The sequence below is a fragment of the Heterocephalus glaber genome, unplaced genomic scaffold, assembly GCF_053883595.1.
Source record: "Heterocephalus glaber isolate CG9 unplaced genomic scaffold, H.glaber_assembly_v1.0 deba00001164, whole genome shotgun sequence".
Lineage (NCBI taxonomy): Eukaryota > Metazoa > Chordata > Mammalia > Rodentia > Bathyergidae > Heterocephalus > Heterocephalus glaber.
The window spans coordinates 1,144,194-1,162,022 of NW_028258205.1; the positions used below are offsets into that span (position 1 = coordinate 1,144,194).

Sequence of the window (17,829 nt, forward strand, 5' to 3'; positions counted from 1 at the left end):
GGCCAGCTGTGGGGAAGAGGGACTCAGAAGACCGTGCCAGCCCTCCGGCGAGCCCCCCCCCCGCCCCCGCTTGCCCTCACCTGCCCCCACCTGCCCCCACCACCCACATTCCCGGAAGTGACGTCCATCGGCTGTCTCGCTCTTCCTGGGGTCACGCTTCTTGGGGTCACAGCGCTGGAGACTCTTCCGATGCACGCTTTGGGTGAGAGGAGGGGAAGGCCGGGCTCGGTTAAGGGTCACATTCAGGGTTGTGCGGGGAATAAGGAAACCCAGCCCCCGAGAGAGGGACCTGGAACAGTCTAGATCTACCCGCGATATCAGCCTTGTACTCCAGGCTGAATTGTCAGGGACGGACCTCCTTCTTCCTAAGGGGACCCAGAGGGGAGAGCCAGCGCCCTGTTTTGAGGGCTGAGCGTCCCCCGAAAGGAGGGGAGAGGACCCGGCCTGAGTTAGGAGGGGCTGTTGGGGATTGAGGAAGCCCCGGCCCAGAAAGAAGGCCCAGAACATTCTAGAAAAGCCTCGGGTCCCTGCTCCTGTTCGTGCTGTGACGAATTCTCAGGTTAGCAACCTCTCTGACCTCTCTGGGAACTGACAGCAGAATGAGAACTTTTTTTTTTTCTTCGTACCGGGGATCGAACTCAGGACCTTACGGTTTCAAGGCAGGCGCGGTGCCACTGAGCTAAATCCCTATTTCTAAAGGCTGTGTTTCAGGTAGGAGGAGCAAAAAGGACCTCGCTCAGATCAATAAGGGGCGGGGGGAGCGGGGGGCCCCCTGGGGGAGCCTCCTTGCAGAGAAAGGGTCCCAGGGCCGGGGAATTAGCTCAGTGGTGCCACCGCCTGCCTCGGAAGTACAAGGTTCTGAGTTCAATCCCTAGTACAAAAAAAAAAAAAAAAAAAACACCTGCTAGGTACGATGGAAAATCATCCAATCCTAGAGAAAGGGTCTCAGAATTCTTAGGTTAGGGCGAGCTTTTGCTTCACTGGAACCTGACAGAGTCAGATCCTTGTTCTGAGCTCCATGTTTCCGGTATCAGGAGCAGAAACACCTGGGCTCAATTGCCTCCAAGCCCTGCCCCAAATCAGTGAGAAATGAAGTAGAGCTGTGTATCCTAGAACCCATGATAGATGGAACTCAGTATGCCTATGCTTTCACACCGAATTGAGTCCTGCAGTCCTACCTGGAGTCTGAGGGAGGAAGACTCAGGGCCACAGATAGGTAGGGCTCTTGGAAAGACTCAAGGGGAGGACTTACAGGGAGGACACTTGAGGGAACTCTGCACAGTAGACCAGAGGGTGACCTCCATCATGCTGTCAGCACTGGACAGCACAGTGCACCTTTGACCCTGCCTCTGGGCGTCACAGAGGAGTGGGACTTGGTCTGATGAATATGGCATCAGTTCAACAGATTTAAGACATGGGAAACTGCACCTGCTGTCAGGCTGGGGTGGCCAGTGACAGGACTGAGAGGAAGAGTCACCCCAAACACACCACCAGCTTCCACCTCTGGGGTGACAGAGAGACAGTGTCCTTGGATTCCAAGGTGCATGCACAGGTCAGCAGATGGGAAGTGTGACTCCCTGGGCATGCACCAGACAAGGGAGGACTTCTGTAACCTCGTCCTTCTGTCTAAACCCTGGGGAAAGCCTGGGCAGGGGTGTGCAGAAGTGCTGCATCTCATTTCTATCTCCTTGAGCTCAGGGAGAGCACGCCTTGGTGGGCAGTGGGTCACCAGGTCAGCAGAGCCACGCCTGGTCAGCAGAGGGAGAAAGCCAGGACCTGCCAGCAATCAAGGTGAGGTACTTGAGTGAGGACTGAAGGTATGGAAATACCCTCCACACCCCCAAAAGAAGGGAATCCATAGAGCCTGGTATCCACTGTTATAGCCTGGGGGCCCTAGGGATCCGAGGCACTGCCTGGTGTCTGGATAAAAGCAGAGAGAACCCCATACCCCAACATACAGAATCCCAGCTTCAACCTGTCTCACCTGTGGGAAGGCCTAGGGACCATGGACGAACTCATTTCCCCTTACCTTCTCTTCAAATGCTGCTCAGAACCTTTCTCTCCCCCAGGTTCTTGAATCCCCATCACTGAGCTCCAACTGGAGGTCCCATACCATCATGTCTGGATCGCCAAAGCACTCTCGACTTGAAGAAGATTCTGAGGGCCAAAGTAAGACATGGGGCTTCGTGGATGGGCAGATTTTCAATGTTGTGTAGGAGGAGGTCACCTCTTTCACCCTCTCTCATTGCCTTTCCTCCACATCCTCTTCTTTCTTCTATTGTCTGATCCTAGGCACCATAAAGGAGGTTTCTATTGCTGAAATGCCGGATCCTTCTCAGTATCCTGAGGGAGGCTCCTCTCTTCCCAGTGCCATGGATGCCACCCCACCAAGCCAATCCCATGGGGGCTCCAGCAGCAAACAAGAGGGTTCCAACACTGAGTCCTTGATTAGTGATGCTGTAGATAGTAAGCTGGCTGCATTGATCCAGTTCCTGTCATCAAAGTATCTAACGGAGGAGCCAAGCACCATGGCAGAAATGAAGCTGGTTGTCACTAGAGAGTACAAGGAGCACTTCCCTGTGATCTTCAGGGAAGCCACTCAGAGCATGCAGCTGGTCTTTGGCATTGATGTAAAGAAAGTGCAACCTTCCAGCTCCTTCTATATTCTTGTCCCTGTCTTGGGCCTCACCTATGATGGGATGGAGAGTAATGCCAAGGGCTATCCCAGGACCATCCTCCTGATAATCATCCTGGGTTTCATCTACCTGCAGGGCAGCTCTGCCAGGGAGGAGGCCATCTGGGAAGCACTGAGTGAGATAGGGGTGTGTCCTGGGAGTGACCACATCATCTTTGGGGAGCCCAGGAAGTTTCTCACCGCAGACTTGGTGCAGGAACAGTACCTATTGTGTCTGGAGGTACCCAACAGTGATCCTCCTCAATATAACTTCCTGTGGGGCCCAAGGGCCCATGCTGAAACCAATGAGAAGGAAGTCCTTGAATTTTGGGGCAGGCTCAAAGCTACCACCCTCAGGGCCTTTCCTATCAATGATGAAGAGGGTTCAGAAGATGAAGACTAGAGCGGCCCAGGGCCACTGGAGGAGTGATTACTAGGGACAGGACACATTCCAGGGCTGCATTCAGCAGCTTCTGACCTATGTTATTTCTGAGGCAGATTCTAAACTCTGCATGAAAAGAGCAGTCAATTTTCTAAATAGTGCCAATGTAGAATGGGGATTTGTTAAGTTCAGTACATAATCTTTGCATTTCTCTTCTATGTGAATGAGTTGATTTTTTTCTTTTTGAAATTTTTTCCCATGTTCTCCCTTTTAATAAAGATTTAATTATCTTCAAATTGTAAACTTTCAATGGCATTGGGCACAAACATTGCTGTTTATAACGTTTTTAAGAGTTTTGCTGTTTTGTAAAACAAACTGTAAAGTCTTCCATCCTATTTTGTGATCTGGAACAAGATAATTTCTCGTTGGAATAAAAGCTTTCTTGGAAATGTGAAGTCATCATTAAAATAGATGGGGTCAATAAATACAGAAAAAAGTTGGGCCGGCAATTTAGCTCAGTGGTTCTGCCACTTGCCTCGCAAGCGCAGGGTCCTGAGTTTGATTCCCGGTACCAAAAAAAAAGCCCCCAAAATACAGAAAAAAGTTAAATGCACTTAATATTTATTTTCCTTTATCCCTTTTAGTGTGTTCTGTAAAAATTCTTTAAATATACCTGCATATGCTTGACATATTCAAAAATATTGGAAAAATTTACTTTTAAGGAAGAACCCCATCTGGTCACAGATGCATTGACCCCAGACCTTCTTGGGGCAGATGCTCTTTGGAAGGCTGTGTGTTAGCGGTGGAGAAGTGAGTAAACTAGGCTGAGCAGGACCTGCTCTTCCCCATAGGATGGTGGAGTCTTGGGCCATTTCCAGTTGTGGCAGGAAATGGAGAGCTGTCCTCCAGGGCTTAAAGGGAGGGGGATGCTGCAGGGAAGGGCGAATGCTTAGGGCAGCTTGGGGCTTGGGGAAACCGCAGTTCCTTCTTTGAGAGCCGATTTTACTGCATGGTGCCCAGGGCCAGACACTCCGTTGAGGTATCTTGGGGCTTACAATGGAAAACTGCTCTGAGCAGTTCTGCTTGATTCGTGGATAAAGCAGAAAGGAATGTCCACCTGGACTGGGTATTAGATGTGTCCTGAGCTCTTGTCCCAGTGTAGCTGGACGTAACATAAGAACTAGGTGATTTGTAACCGTCATCTGCAAAGATTTCTAGACAAATATGGGATATTTCTTTGAAGTTTTGCCCAGAAAGCTCTAGACTTGACACATTTTCCTTGGCTGAGAGAACCAGAGAAAAGTGCACTGGAGCATTATACCTAGGTTCCCTTTAAGTGGCATAATTCTAAATAAGGGCTAGATTTTGGATGAGGATGAATTGAAATAATGGTTTGGTTGGAAAAGCAGCTCAGATGGAGGGGGAGCTGGTCCTTCACTCACATTCTAGGGGCTTTGAGATGCACTGGGAAAGATAGCTTCATGCACAGATTTTGTAATACATCTTCAAAGAGGAAGAAGTTAGTGAATTTGACTCCTGAAATTTCCCATTTTGGCCGATTAACCCCTGCATGTCCTGTAGAGCTGCATAGTCTCTGATATGTCCTGCAGAGCAGTGACAAGTGCTCGGGGTGGATCCAGTCCTGTTCGAAACAGCAGCCACCTGCCGTTCAGTGTGGTCACGGCTCCAGCCAGGCACTGGGCTGGGTGCTTTCCACGCGGTGCACACCTTCCTGCAGTCCTACTGGACGGGCCTGGTCAGACTCGCTTCACAGATGAAGAGCCCTGGTCTCCCAGGGCTGGGACTTTCCCAGGTGACTGGCTGGTAAGGGACAGGGCTGGGTGAGTGTCCCGCTGTGAGCACATCTGGCTCCACTGCTACAACTTGGGATTTGCCAATCGTCTCTAAGCCCAGCATATCATGTCCCTCCTAACCTAGAGAAGGACCCTGGGAGGCCTCGGACAGGCTGTCCTAGCGAGATGACAGAGTCACACACAGTGGGGACATCTGAGCTGGGTCCCGTGAGGGCCGACCTGCGCCAGCACTCTGCTGCTGCACGACCCCTTCCCTGGTTGTCCCCCACGTGGCTTCCCTTCCAGCTCAGGCACCTGGCTCCATGCTCAGCCCTTCCCTGCTGCCCCTTCTAGAGGCTGCACAGATGTCCTTGCCCTCCCCGTGACACAGCATCCCTACGCCCTTCAGGAGTCCCTGGCTCTGCCAGCTCATGTTGGTCCCCTCTGGTAGCCAAGGCCCTTGGCCAGAGAAGTCACTCAGGACTGTGACTTTAGACACCTGGGCATCTGTCCCTGGGAGCCATCACCTTCTTTGTTTTCCCGGTGGGCCTGAGTAGTCCTTGACTTGGCTGCCAATCTCCTGGCTCTTGGGCTATAACCCTGAGCGTACAGGGAAGGTGTTTGAGGCTATTCCAATATTTGTATAGGATTTTAATGAGCTTCTTACTTGAAGCTGGAAACTGAACACATAAACGGATGGATTGGCTTCTTTTGGGAGCAGAACCTAAAGCTCTCCCTCATCAGTGCTAGATGAGGAGCAAACATTTCCTGAAGCTGAGTTTCTAGAGACCACACAGTCCTCTTGCAGGTGAGAAATGGTTCCTTCATGGACATGCTGGCTCAGATTGGAAGAGAAAAAGCAATTGCCGTCTTTCCTGTGCCTCTTTTCTGGCACCTGCTTCTCAGAAAAGTACCTGCTTCCCGAGTGACTCATGTACGTGTCCAGGTGATGAGGTAGGAATGGTCATGTGGAGGGGACAGAGCTTCACAGGTTGATTTAAGGCCTGCATCAGATGCAAGGAGAAAATCCGCACTGCAAAGGGAAGTGCAGGAAACTGCTATTGTGGAAAGAAGGTGACTGCTCTTTGCTAGCTTTTACATGATCCTCTTCAGATCACATGGGACAATGTAGGATTTAAAAGCATGCATTACAGTGTAGGCACTTCAGGGTTCAGAGAATGTCAAGGCAAATCTGGTCTTCTCAGAAGCATCTCCAAGAGATGAGGAGTGATGTTGCCTAACAAAGGACATCAGTTGCTTTTTTGCTAAGTACCTACTCTGTGATGGTTCGTGGGAGAGAGTACAAGCAGCCATCCACATGTTCTCCTGTCCTTCCTGGGCCCAGGGAAACATTACTGTCGCTCTGTCATCACAAAAAGGCTTGTGACACTTCCTTCCCAGTGAAACATGTTGGAAGTGTTGCGGGTCACCTGCGGGGTTTGAGAGCCAGTCTGCATTCCCATCCTTTCTCCTCCTTTGCAGCAAATATGGCCACCCTTTGTTCACATGAGGGAACCACAAGAAGGAAGCAGCCAGGACCCCTGGAGCTTCTCAGAGCAGAGAGCACCTGCAGTACACAGCAGAATTTATTTACACACAAAACAAACTTATGGTGTTAAACTGTTGAAATTCCAGGTTTGGTCTGTTGCATCAGGTAGCAGTTACTTTATTTAAATATTTTGATTGAAATTATTTAAAAAAATTAACAATACAGATACATCATAACTTCCTCTTTTCATAATTCCTCTTCTCTTCACAGGTCACCTCAATGATTAATGTAGTGTTCATTATTTTAAGGCTCATTTCAAGCTTTTTCATGTATGGATGTGCTATTAAAATATATTGGTCATCCCACATACATGTGAGTGAAGGTTAATCCTAATTGTGTCTACCTGATTGGCTTGAGAGCTGCCCGTGGTGTTACTAAACAGTCCTGTAGGTATGCCTGGGAGGATAATGTGAATATGGACTTTGGAGATATATGTAGCCGCTGACCCCTTCCTTTGTGGCACTGTTCTCCAACCACCGATAAGTAAACCTCTTTTCTCCACTGTGTTTTTCTATCATGATATTCATGCTTTTCAACCATGTGACCATGCATTGAGTCCCCTGAAACCATCAGCCAAATTAAGCTTCTCCTCCTCTAAGTGTGGGTGTCCAGTGCTGTGTCCCAGCAATGGGATAGATGACTAATACAATGGGTAAGGATGTGTGTATCAATCTGCATCTGCCGGTAACACTTAATACAATGGATGCAGGATCTTCCTGTGACACCATATGTGGATCTAACTTGATTATGTAACTATTCTCCATAATCCTTTGTTAGGAAGGAACACTAGACACCCCACCCTCCTTTGGGGTTCCTCTGTCTCTGTGAGCAAGAGCATGGTTGGCCTCTTGTTCATTCTGAGTAAGCAACCTCTCTTGAACACTCTGGTGTCCCAACACTCCCTGAGCCTGCTGTAAGGAATTCAAGAGCCATAAATAATCAAAATACTCTCCTAGTGGATACATAAATTGTTCTCCATTTGTTGCTGTAATTAGTAGAACTGAAATCAGCATCTTAGAACATGAATTCTTGTGCAAATCTATGTCTTTTCTTCTAAGAGGGTAACAATATTCACATGTAGTTGAAGTGGAATGATACGAATATATCAACTTTTTATAAATATTGCCAAAATTCACTCAAGTAATGCCTAGCTACTTTACATTTTCATAAAAATCACAGATTATGTTAATTTCTGAAATGTCAACAGGACATTTCCCATTTTGGAGGGACAGTGCCGGGGATCGAACTCAGGTCCTTGTGCTTATAAGGCAGGCAGCAGAACCGCTGAGCTAAATTCCTGGCCCCTAGGATATTCCCCATTTCTTGTTGAGGAGAAAAAATTCTCTAGAACTATCCAGGAGGCTGAAAAGAGAAGCATGCAGGAGGCCCGGGGCAAGAGAGGGGCTCTGGGAGCATCCAGAGTACAGTTGCGTCCAGCATCTATGAGAGAGCTGTATTACTCACCTTTCCATTGCGGGTACACAATACCCAATACCCACAACTTAAAGCGGGACGGGTTTAATTCAGCTCACAGCTTTCAGAGGATTCACTCCATGGTTGGTTGGCTCCTAGGCAGAAATTGCAGAGGAAAGCTCCTCACTCTCATGCCAGGCAGGAAGGAGAGCTAAACAAAGGAGAAGCCCGGGAGGGAGATACACCCTCCGCAGATGCACTCCCAGTGACACATCCCTTCCAACAGGGCCCCACCTCCTACCAGCACATTTGGGTATGAAGTCCTTGTTGGCTCAATGCACTGGTGAGCAGTGCACACCCATGGTCCAACGGCCTTCCATAAACCTTAACTCTGAGCACGTGAGACTGGGGGACATTCTAGACCTGAACCCTAACAAGACCACATGGAAATCAGTTCGGAGAGCCCCAGCCAGCTGTCACTCAGGGCTCTCGATACAGACTTAGCACGGAGGGAGGGGGCTGAGGGAGAGTGGAGGAGTGGACCAGGGAGGACATGAATAGGACTGGGACATCCGGGACTCACCACCACCAGCCGGAAGTGGCAGTGAGGTCTGGGCAGACCCCCTGTTGGGAGAATGGACCAGGGCACACCAGACACCCCACCCTCTGTGCGGGTCCCCTGACTCTGTCAGCAAGAGCCAAGCTGGCCCCCTCTGTCAGCTGGGTAAGCAGCAGCATCTCTCGACCTCTCTAGTGTCCCAGAGCCCCCGGGCCCTGACCAGACCTGGGAGACGCCCTGACGCCCTCTGGAGACGGGTGCTCTGTCCCCTCTGAGCTCCACTGTGAGAGGGAGTGGGCTGGAGACTGACGGCTGAGACAGGCCAGGAACACCACGGAGCAGTGGACGGGGTGCTGGGCCGCATGGAGGGGGCCAGAGGAGGGAAAATGCCGGGGACCAATGGCCTCGGCCTCTGCAGATGAAGGGCCGGCTGTGGACTCGGCTTGAGACATGGCCCAGATGGTGTTCCTGCCTCAGCCGGCCTTGAGGTTTCTGAGTTCTTGGTGCTCCAGGGGTGGGGTTGCGGCTGTGACTGTGGGCCAGCACTGCCCGCGGATTCTGTCTGGGACAGAGGGCTGGCCCAAGGTGGGGACATTTGCACGGTGGATGGAAACCTCGGATGGCCCACACTCCCTTGGTAAACTGGTATAGATGATTAGGGCACAATGCAAGTAGCATCACACAACCTGGTTAAGAGCATTCCCATCTCCGGGATGGTTTGGGAACCTGGGAAGGAGACACCCACAAGGTCACTCTCAGTCATAGTTTCCTGTGGGGATTCTGGAAGGGAGCACAGTTGAGGGAGCTGTGGGTTTCCTCATGAAGGCAGACAACCCAGTTGTGTGCAGGCCCTACATTTTGAATCAGCAAGTGGAACCCTCTGGTGACCTCTCAGACACACCCACACCCCCATCCCTGGGACCTGTGAATGTGACCGCACATGGCAATTGGGACTGTGCAGATGTGGTGAAGGATTGTGATACACAGCGATTTTTCTGTACTGTGTGAATAACCCTAGAAGAGGTCACAAGAGTCCTTACTGAAGGCTCTGGAGAGAGATTTGAAACACATACAGGAGAGAAAGGCATTGTGATCACAAAACAAAGATTGTAGTGATGAAGTCACAACCCCAGGAATGCTGGTAGCTTTAGAAGCTGGAAGGAAACAGCCCTGCTGATGCATTTTTGTTTTTGTTTCTATTTTCTGTTTTGTTTTGTTTTGTTTTTTAGGTGCTGGCAATGGAACCCAGGGCTTCACATATACCAGACAAGGGCTCCACCACTGAGCTCCATCCCCAGCCCTAGTGCTGCTAGTTTTAGCACTGTAAGACTCGTTTGGATTTTTGGCCTTCAAAATGTTAAGAGAATAAATTTGCACTGTTTTAATGTGCTGGCTAGGATGCACTGTTAGTGGAAATTAAATTAATACAGCCCTTGTGGAAAACAGTATTCAGGTTCCTAAAAAATTTAATATAGCCCTACCATATCAGCCAGTAAACTCTCACAGAAGTTGAGATCATAATGGTAGATTCCAGAAGCTGGAGAGAGTGGTAGAGGGTGAAAGAGATGAGGACAAGGTAATCAAGCGGGTAAGCTGATAGGGGGAATAAATTCTAGTGTTCTGTGACATATAGTAGCATAACTATAGGTAATAATTTTTATAAAATAAAACACTGTTGAAAAGATTTCAATGTTTTTACCCATAAAGAAATAATGTTTGTGGAAATATATATGTTTGTTCTGATTTGAACACTACACAATGTATAAATGTATTCAAAATGCAGGATACTCCATAAATAGATATCATTTTTATATATCAGTTCAATATAAAAAACAATTGTGCTGTTTAAGGTGCAACATTTTTGGTAACTAGTTACAGTGACAACAGGAAACTAATGCAACCTACTAAAAATGTGTTCTTGGTTCCCATAAAGAGCATAAGAAAAAGACATTCCTATATGAATTCCTTCCTCAACAGAGGACACGGAATAATTTTGGTCTGGATTCACAGTACCCCGCACTTCACACTGTGTTCACACTTTAGGTGAAAGGGGTTAGATAAGTGCCTGAAACTGAATGAGTGGACCAGCTACTCAGAAGGCTGAAGCAAGAAGTTCTCTTGAGCCCAAGAGTTCAGGGCTCAGCTGAGAAGCACAACAAGACCGCATCTCATAAACATTACAGTTAAATGTCCAGTATGCATGAGTTGCACAAGTTACTGTGCTAGGGCCTTAGCTAAAAAGGAAAAAACCTGCCATATCCATGGGAATAGGAACAGACACACGAAAACCAAGTGTTTATCTCCATTTCTGCCCTCTTAGCTTTTTACCTATGATTAGCCCACATTTTACTCCATGTCATGAACTTCACCGTGCATTGTTATTACTTTTACTTTAAACACTTATCTTTTAAATGCATTGACACACCAAGGAAATCATCTCTATACTTACCTATATAAGTTGCAATTTCCAGTGCTGTTCATTGCTTTGTGTAGATCTAGATTTCTGTCTGGTGTCATTTGCTGTCTGCCTGGGGACTTCCTTTAACATTTCTTATACTACACATCTGTTGACATTTAATTCTGAAAAATACTGTTCTTCATCTTTGTTTTGAAATGTATTTTCACTGGGTGTAGAATTCAGAGTTGATAACGCATTTTTCTCTCAGTATTTTAAATATATTGCTCCACTCTTCTCTAGCTTTCATTGTTTTTGACAAGAAATATGCTGTGATCTTAATTTTTATTCCCATATAGGTATTTTCCCCCTCTGGGTTACTTTTAAGACTTTCTCTTTGGTATGGTTTATATCTAGAAGCCCCCTCCACCCCTTACAAAGGTTCATGTGTGCTCATAGGTGGGGCTTTGGGGAGGTGATTGGATTATGGTGTGTGATACTCATCAGTGGATTGGTCCGTTGATGATGAGTTTATAGCTAAATGTGATCTTGGGAGGTGCAGCCTGGTCAAGGGCGGCAGGTCATGGGTGGGTGGCCTGGAAGGGTCCATCTCCCTCTCCTGCTCCTCCCTTGACTGTCTGCTTCCTGGACACCATGCTGTGAGCAGCTCTCCTCCAACAGGCTCCTCTGCCATGCCACTCTGTCTTGCAGCCAGCCAACTATACTGAGACCTCTACAAACTGTGAGCCAAAAGAAACCGTTTCTGCCCTAAATTGGGGGTGTCAGGTATTGTGTCACAGCAATGAATAAAGTGACTAAGACACTGTCACTGATTTAAAGCAATTTAATTATTAGATGTCATATAATTGTCTTCCAGTTGCTTTTTCTTGAGATTCTTTCAGCTTCTTACATCTGTCGGTTTAGAGTTTTCATCAGATCCTGATAATTTTCGTTCAGTATTTCTTCAAATGTGTTTTATCCTCCATATTTTCTCTCCTTCAAGGGTCTCCAAATGCATCTATATTAGGGTGTTCCAGAATCATGGAAAGAAATGTATGGAGACACAGAATTTGGGTTAAATAACAAAGCCTTTACCTGCCAGCAAGGAGGGACTGCCAGAAACTCGTCTGATCAATGTCCGCCCCGTTCTTTGTTTTAACATTTCCTTTTATATCTTCTTTTAGCCATTACCTCATTTCTGGTGGTCTTAGTCAGTAAAATTTCTGTTTCTCTTTTACAACTAGTTCCTGTTAATGGTTATAGTCACAGACATATAACAAACAGATGGCGCTTAAAACACAAACATTGTAAACTACCCAAACATTTCTACTTTGCTTTTCTCCAGGTTAAATGTTATCTACAGCTAAGTTACAGGTCAAAGGTTCAGTTAGCCATCACAAACAATAAGAGTTACGGGAAAGGTAAATCTTAAAGGAATGTGTTACTTATTCTACTTCAGCTACCTTAATAACTAACTTATAGATCAAATTTTCTCTATCAAAGGCACTTGAAGTTGTCTCATAGCTCACTAGTGACTGTTCATTATTTTCAGGGTTGTTTTCTTCTCTGTTACATTCTGGGAAGTTTCTATTGCTGTATCTTCAAGTTTACTGTTTTTTCTGTCACATCTACTCTGCCATTAGTACACTCTATTGCACTTTTTCAACTCAAAAAATTGTAGTTTGCACATTTCAAAGGTTACTTGGGATTTTTTATATCTTCTATGTCTTTATTATCATGATTAATTTTTATTCTTATTTCTTGAACACATAAATTCAGTTTTAATAATTGCATAATTACCCTTATCTACTATCATCTGCCTCATTTGTATGTCACTGAGATCAGTTGATTTTTCTTCCAATTATTCATCTTACTACACTGTCTCTTTGAATGCCTGGTAATTTTGATCAGATGATAAACATTGTGAATTTCAACTTGTTGAGTGCTGGGTATTTTTTATCTCTATAAATAAATATTCTTGAGCTTTTTTCTGAGACATAATTAAGTTACTTGAAAACAGTATGATCCTTTTGAATCTTGCTTTAAATTTTGTTATATGAAACCAGAATCTTCTTTGATCTATGGTTAATATTTCTTTACCTCTAAGATATAACCCTTCTGAGTATTCTAACCCAATACTCTATCAATTATGAGGGTTTGCACTTTACCTGATCGGTATAAGAATTCTCTCCAGCCTTCTGTGAGCTCAGGACATTTCTGTGTGCACCTTTCTGTTTCTCAGTATTCCACACTGCAAGCTCTGCCCATCTCAGTATTCCTAGACTCTGAGTTCCATGTCCACAATGGAAACATAAATCAGGCTCCTCTGTGCAGTATGAATGACAGTGTGTCTTCAGGCATCAATCTGGAGGCAATTATAAGATCTTGCCTCTTTTTGTTTTACATCTTTCAGAAACCACTAGCCTGTGTTGTTTTATATATTTTGTCTGTATTTTTTTATTATTTCAGATAGATGTATAAATTAATTCCTATTGTTTTAGCTTGGCAAGAAGCAAAAGTCTTATACCCCAAATTTAAAATCTAAAAATTTTTATGCACTACAAATTTCCCAGCATTTCAAATGTATTCAGATTAAAACCAGGACTGAGAGACTGTGGGACTCCTATATATGTTCATGTAGACATGTGTTAGCTTTCCTGTTGCTGGGACACAATACCCAACACATACAATTTAAAAGAGGAGAGGTTTCACTTGGCTATGGTTTCAGAGGATTCAGTCCATGGTCAGCTGGCTCCAAGGCAGGAACATCATGCCACAACTGCATGGCAGGGCAAAAATGCTTAGTTCACGGAGGCCATAAGCAGAGTAAGGGAACAGCGCCAGAGAGGAAGGCAGTCTAGGTCATGCCTCTATGACCCACCTAGACACACCCACAAGTGTGCTTCACCTAGGGTTCCTAGGGCCTCCCTAGCCAATCAAGTGGACACAATTAACATAGACCACCACAAGACATCCTTAGACCTGGGAAAATATACAGCCAAAAATTAATTTCTTAATTTTCTCATTTATATTTTTAATAATTTCTAAAACTTAAGAAATACATAGGAACTACCTTCATACTTGTAATATATTACTTTTTAAATGTGATTTATACTAACAAAAATAAACATGTATTTTTTGGATGGTTTGTCTCCAATCTTCATTCATGTCTTGCTTGACCCTGTTTAGCCTCTGATATGTGTACCAATTGTGCAACTAGAAAGAAATAAGTACTTTGAAACACAATTAGTGGGTTACGCATAGTCACCCAATATCTCTGAGACTTTTATATACAGGCTTACATAGATAAGATTTTATCTTCTTTTTGAGCCCTCCTTCTAGAAAAAGTATTAACTTATGTTTTTCAAGGAAAATTACATTTATATTTAAGTCATATTCTTCATGACATGATTGGATCCAGTGGTATATAAGATCCTGTATGTTAATAATCTCTGTGCAAAATATTTTCATGATTGTATTATTATTAGGCATGTTACTTTTTCTAAGTTCATAATAAAAAAATTTAAATGTGACTCATTCATTACTGCTATTAATGCCAATCAGTGTCTGAAAATGTACTTTTTTCTTACAAGAAATTTATGAAGCAGAAATATATTTGGAATTCAAGTACACAGGTAATTTATAACTGGATAACGCTAAAGCGACAATATTTTATCAATGAAAATAGAAGCTAGTTTTCAAACTATATATACATATGTATACACACATGTGTTGAGTAAATAAATATTGTTATAATGATGCTGATGTTGAAAGCAAAAAGAAAGTCAGCAAGGAAGAATACGTTCTCTCTCTTGCTCTTCATCAATCAGTCTTTGATAAATTCTTTGTAAGTTAATCTGTTTCCTGCAATGGTTATGAATATTTTTATAAATGAATCTTGTCCATTTTAAGTGAATTGCATTCAAGATCAATTGAAAAACTCAAATAGATCATTCACCAAACAAACCACCTGAAAAAAGCCAGCTTTCAAAGCATTTAGTAAATAGGAATAATTGAAAGCTTTAAAAAGGAAAACATTGAATTGTATCCTCACAAAAGCAAAAGAGAATTAAAATAAGACCAAGTTTGCACAAGATTTGTGGTTGTGGCTTTTTTTTTTATTTTATAACTTCCCTTCAAAATATCTTGACTTCAGAAAAAACTTTTGGTGCAGCTCATGTTTCTACCTGGACAAATTTATATACTTCACTATAAAGAAAAGTTGATTTCAAAGGGCCTAAAATTTTGCAGCAACTGAGTTCGGTAAAAACAATCAAACAGACCAGCCTCCTGCTTGGCGGTGCGCAAGGGCAGAGCAGGCGTGGGCTGAGTGCACCCTGCTCAGTCTGGCTCGCTCAGCCCACTTTCGACCAGAAGACCAACCTGGAAACCCAGCCAGAGACCCAGCTGGAGACCAAGCCGGATACTGAGCCCTGAGACCGAGCAGAGAGGACCCCCGGGCAGCCCCACCAGCCTGAAGCTTGGGTGGGCCGGCCCCTGCAACAACAACACACACCCCCCGCCCCCGCCCGCGCCTCTTGGCTGTGCAGCTACTTGGATCCGCACTACAGAGGCACAGGGGAGCATAAATGCCATTGTCCTGAGCTGTAGAAGTGAACAACAGAGAGAGGGCCTCTCTCAGGCTCCCTGATGAAAACTGAAGCCCACCGGAAAAGTGAAGAGAATCTCTGCAATAAAGGCACACCAGACGACTGTGCTTGGTAAATTGGAGGGATAATAACCTCCATTCGGAACCTGGACTAGCTCCAGCGGAAAGGCAGCTGGAACCTGCAGTACAACCTTGCAGAGTTCAACCCTGTAGGAAGACAGGGAGTGCAACTTGGTAGTTGCCGCCAGAAATCTGCCTGAATCTCACAGGTCTGTGACTGGCTTGCTGAGACTCATTGACTTATAACTGCATACTGCTGCCCACGTTGTCTATTGTGACAGCAGAGACATACCCTGAAGGAGGCCCTTCACTTTTATCTTTTATTTGTTATTTTCAAAATTACCACTATTTTTTTTGCTCTTATTTTTAATTTTTTTCTTTGCTACTCTTTTAAAAATTTTTATTTTTCTCTTTTCTTTCTCTCTCTGCCTCACTCCCTTGCTGTCCCACATTGTTCTTCATCTCCCTTTGTGTTCCTGTTCTGCCCCTAATTCATATTTCTTCTTTATCTTTCTTTTTTTCTCTTTCCTTCTCTTGCCTGTGCCCTCTGGCCTCACTGCTAACCTTCCCCTATCCTTCTACTTACCTATTCCTCACTCCCCAACTCCTTCTAACTCCCCATCCTGAAGGGTAAAGTTGCTATATTGAAGAGTTTATTCACTATAAAATTATGTTGGGTTGGTCCTCGATTTTGATTTAATTCACACAGATAAAGGTGATAGATTAATAACTACCACAAATTGTCATTTTCTAAGAGGTACTTGATGCTATTGTGCTACTGATTGTATCACTTGGGCTAAGGTGTTGTAATTGATCTAATCAGTTGTCCTTCCTCTTATGATGAAAATGAGACAGACTCAGAGCCATTATAGAATCAAAAGCTAAAGGCCAGCTATATCTGGAAGACACCTCTGAGAAGCAATCATTCCATAAGTGTTCTAAATACATCAACAAAGATATTTATAATAAGCAACTTCAAAGTATCAACCCAGGAATTAAACCAAGGACAGTACCAAAAATTAAAATGAGAAGGCATTTAAGTAAGGCACAAACTCAGACTTCCACTCCACAAAAAAAAACAAATTCTGGTGGAAAAGTCTGATAATCAACCACCTGGACACCCTGAACTGATAGCACAGGAAGTTTCAAAACAGATGAGTGAGGCTCGAGAAAAATTCAAAGCAGAAATAATCTCCCGGATAACTACAGAGATGGGGAGCAGAGTGAAAGACATGATTAGAGGCTCTAGAAGAGAAACAGATTAAAAAAAATAGATGAGCTCAGAAACATGCTGGAAGCCATGAATGCCCAGCATGAGAAAGAAATGGAAACCATGATCTCCAAACACAAGAAAGAAATCGAATCCATGAAACAGATTCAAACAGATATTCAGGAGATAAAAGACACCATTGAAAGCATGCAGAGCAGCTTAAGGGAATCTGAAGATAGATACTGTCAAACAGAATACAGATGATCATCAAGAAGATCATACACCCTGACCAAGTTGGATTTGTCCCAGGGATGCAAGAATGGTTCAACATTCATAAATCAATAAATGTAATACACTGTATTAACAGAGTCAAGGACAAAAACCATATGATCATCTCAATAGATGCAGAAAAGGCATTTGACAACTTCCAACACCCATTCATGATAAAAACACTACAGAAAATTGGAATAGAAGGCCTTTATCTCAACCTGATTAAGGCTATTTATGAAAAACCAACAGCCAACATCATACTAAATGGTCAAAAACTGAAAACTTTCACGCTAAAATCAGGAACACGACAAGGATGCTCACTATCACCACTCCTGTTCAATATAGTTTGGGAAACATTAGTCACAGCAATTAGAAAAGAGAAAGAAATAAAAGGAATAAAGATAGGAAAGGAAGAAGCTCAACTGTAATTATTTGCTGATGATATACTTTACATAGAAGACCCAGAAAACTGGGCCAAATGACTTCTAGACCTAATTGACAGATTCAGTAGAGTAGCTGGATATAAAGTCAACACTCAAAAAACAATAGTCTTCTTATACACAAATAGCAGACTCACTGAAAGAGAAATTCAGGAAATAATTCCTTTTACAATGGCATCCAAAAAAATGAAATACCTAGGAATCAACCTAACAAAGGAAGCAAAAGACCTCTACACTGAAAACTACAGCATTCTGAAAAAAGGAGATTGAGGAGGATATAAGAAAATGGAAAGACATCCCTTGTTCCTGGGCAGGAAGTACTAATATAGTGAAAATGGCCATACTTCCAAAACTACTATATAGATTTAATGCAATGCTGATTGAAATTCCAACAATATAATTCACAGAACTACAGAAAACAATCCAAAAATTCATGTGGAACCAGAAGAGACATAGAATAGCAAAAGCAATTCTA

The 17,829-nt window shown here is 44.2% G+C and overlaps 1 protein-coding gene across 2 annotated transcripts; it reads left to right on the plus strand.

Moving 5' to 3' along the window:
- Positions 1–71: 71 nt before the first annotated feature.
- On the plus strand, positions 72–3,505 carry LOC101723247 (melanoma-associated antigen 8). Of its 2 annotated transcripts, none has more exons than XM_004871077.2 (5): positions 72–202; positions 1,398–1,552; positions 1,699–1,791; positions 2,070–2,169; positions 2,293–3,505. In XM_004871077.2, the coding sequence occupies exons 2-5, from the start codon at positions 1,415–1,417 to the stop codon at positions 3,075–3,077; spliced, it is 1,116 nt and encodes a 371-aa protein (XP_004871134.2). In that variant the 5' UTR covers positions 72–202; positions 1,398–1,414; the 3' UTR covers positions 3,078–3,505. The 2 variants fall into 2 exon arrangements, with proteins under 2 accessions (XP_004871134.2, XP_021104838.1); XM_021249179.1 differs by having other exon boundaries at positions 110–202; positions 1,406–1,552.
- Positions 3,506–17,829: the final 14,324 nt, after the last annotated feature.

Coding starts and splice junctions, on each gene's coding strand:
- LOC101723247 (XM_004871077.2), top strand. CDS start 1,415: ATGGGAAACTGCACCTGCTGTCAGGCTGGGGTGGCCAGTGACAGGACT. Junction 1,792..2,069: donor AGGACCTGCCAGCAATCAAG/GTGAGGTACTTG, acceptor TCTCTCCCCCAG/GTTCTTGAATCCCCATCACT. Junction 2,170..2,292: donor AGAAGATTCTGAGGGCCAAA/GTAAGACATGGG, acceptor GTCTGATCCTAG/GCACCATAAAGGAGGTTTCT.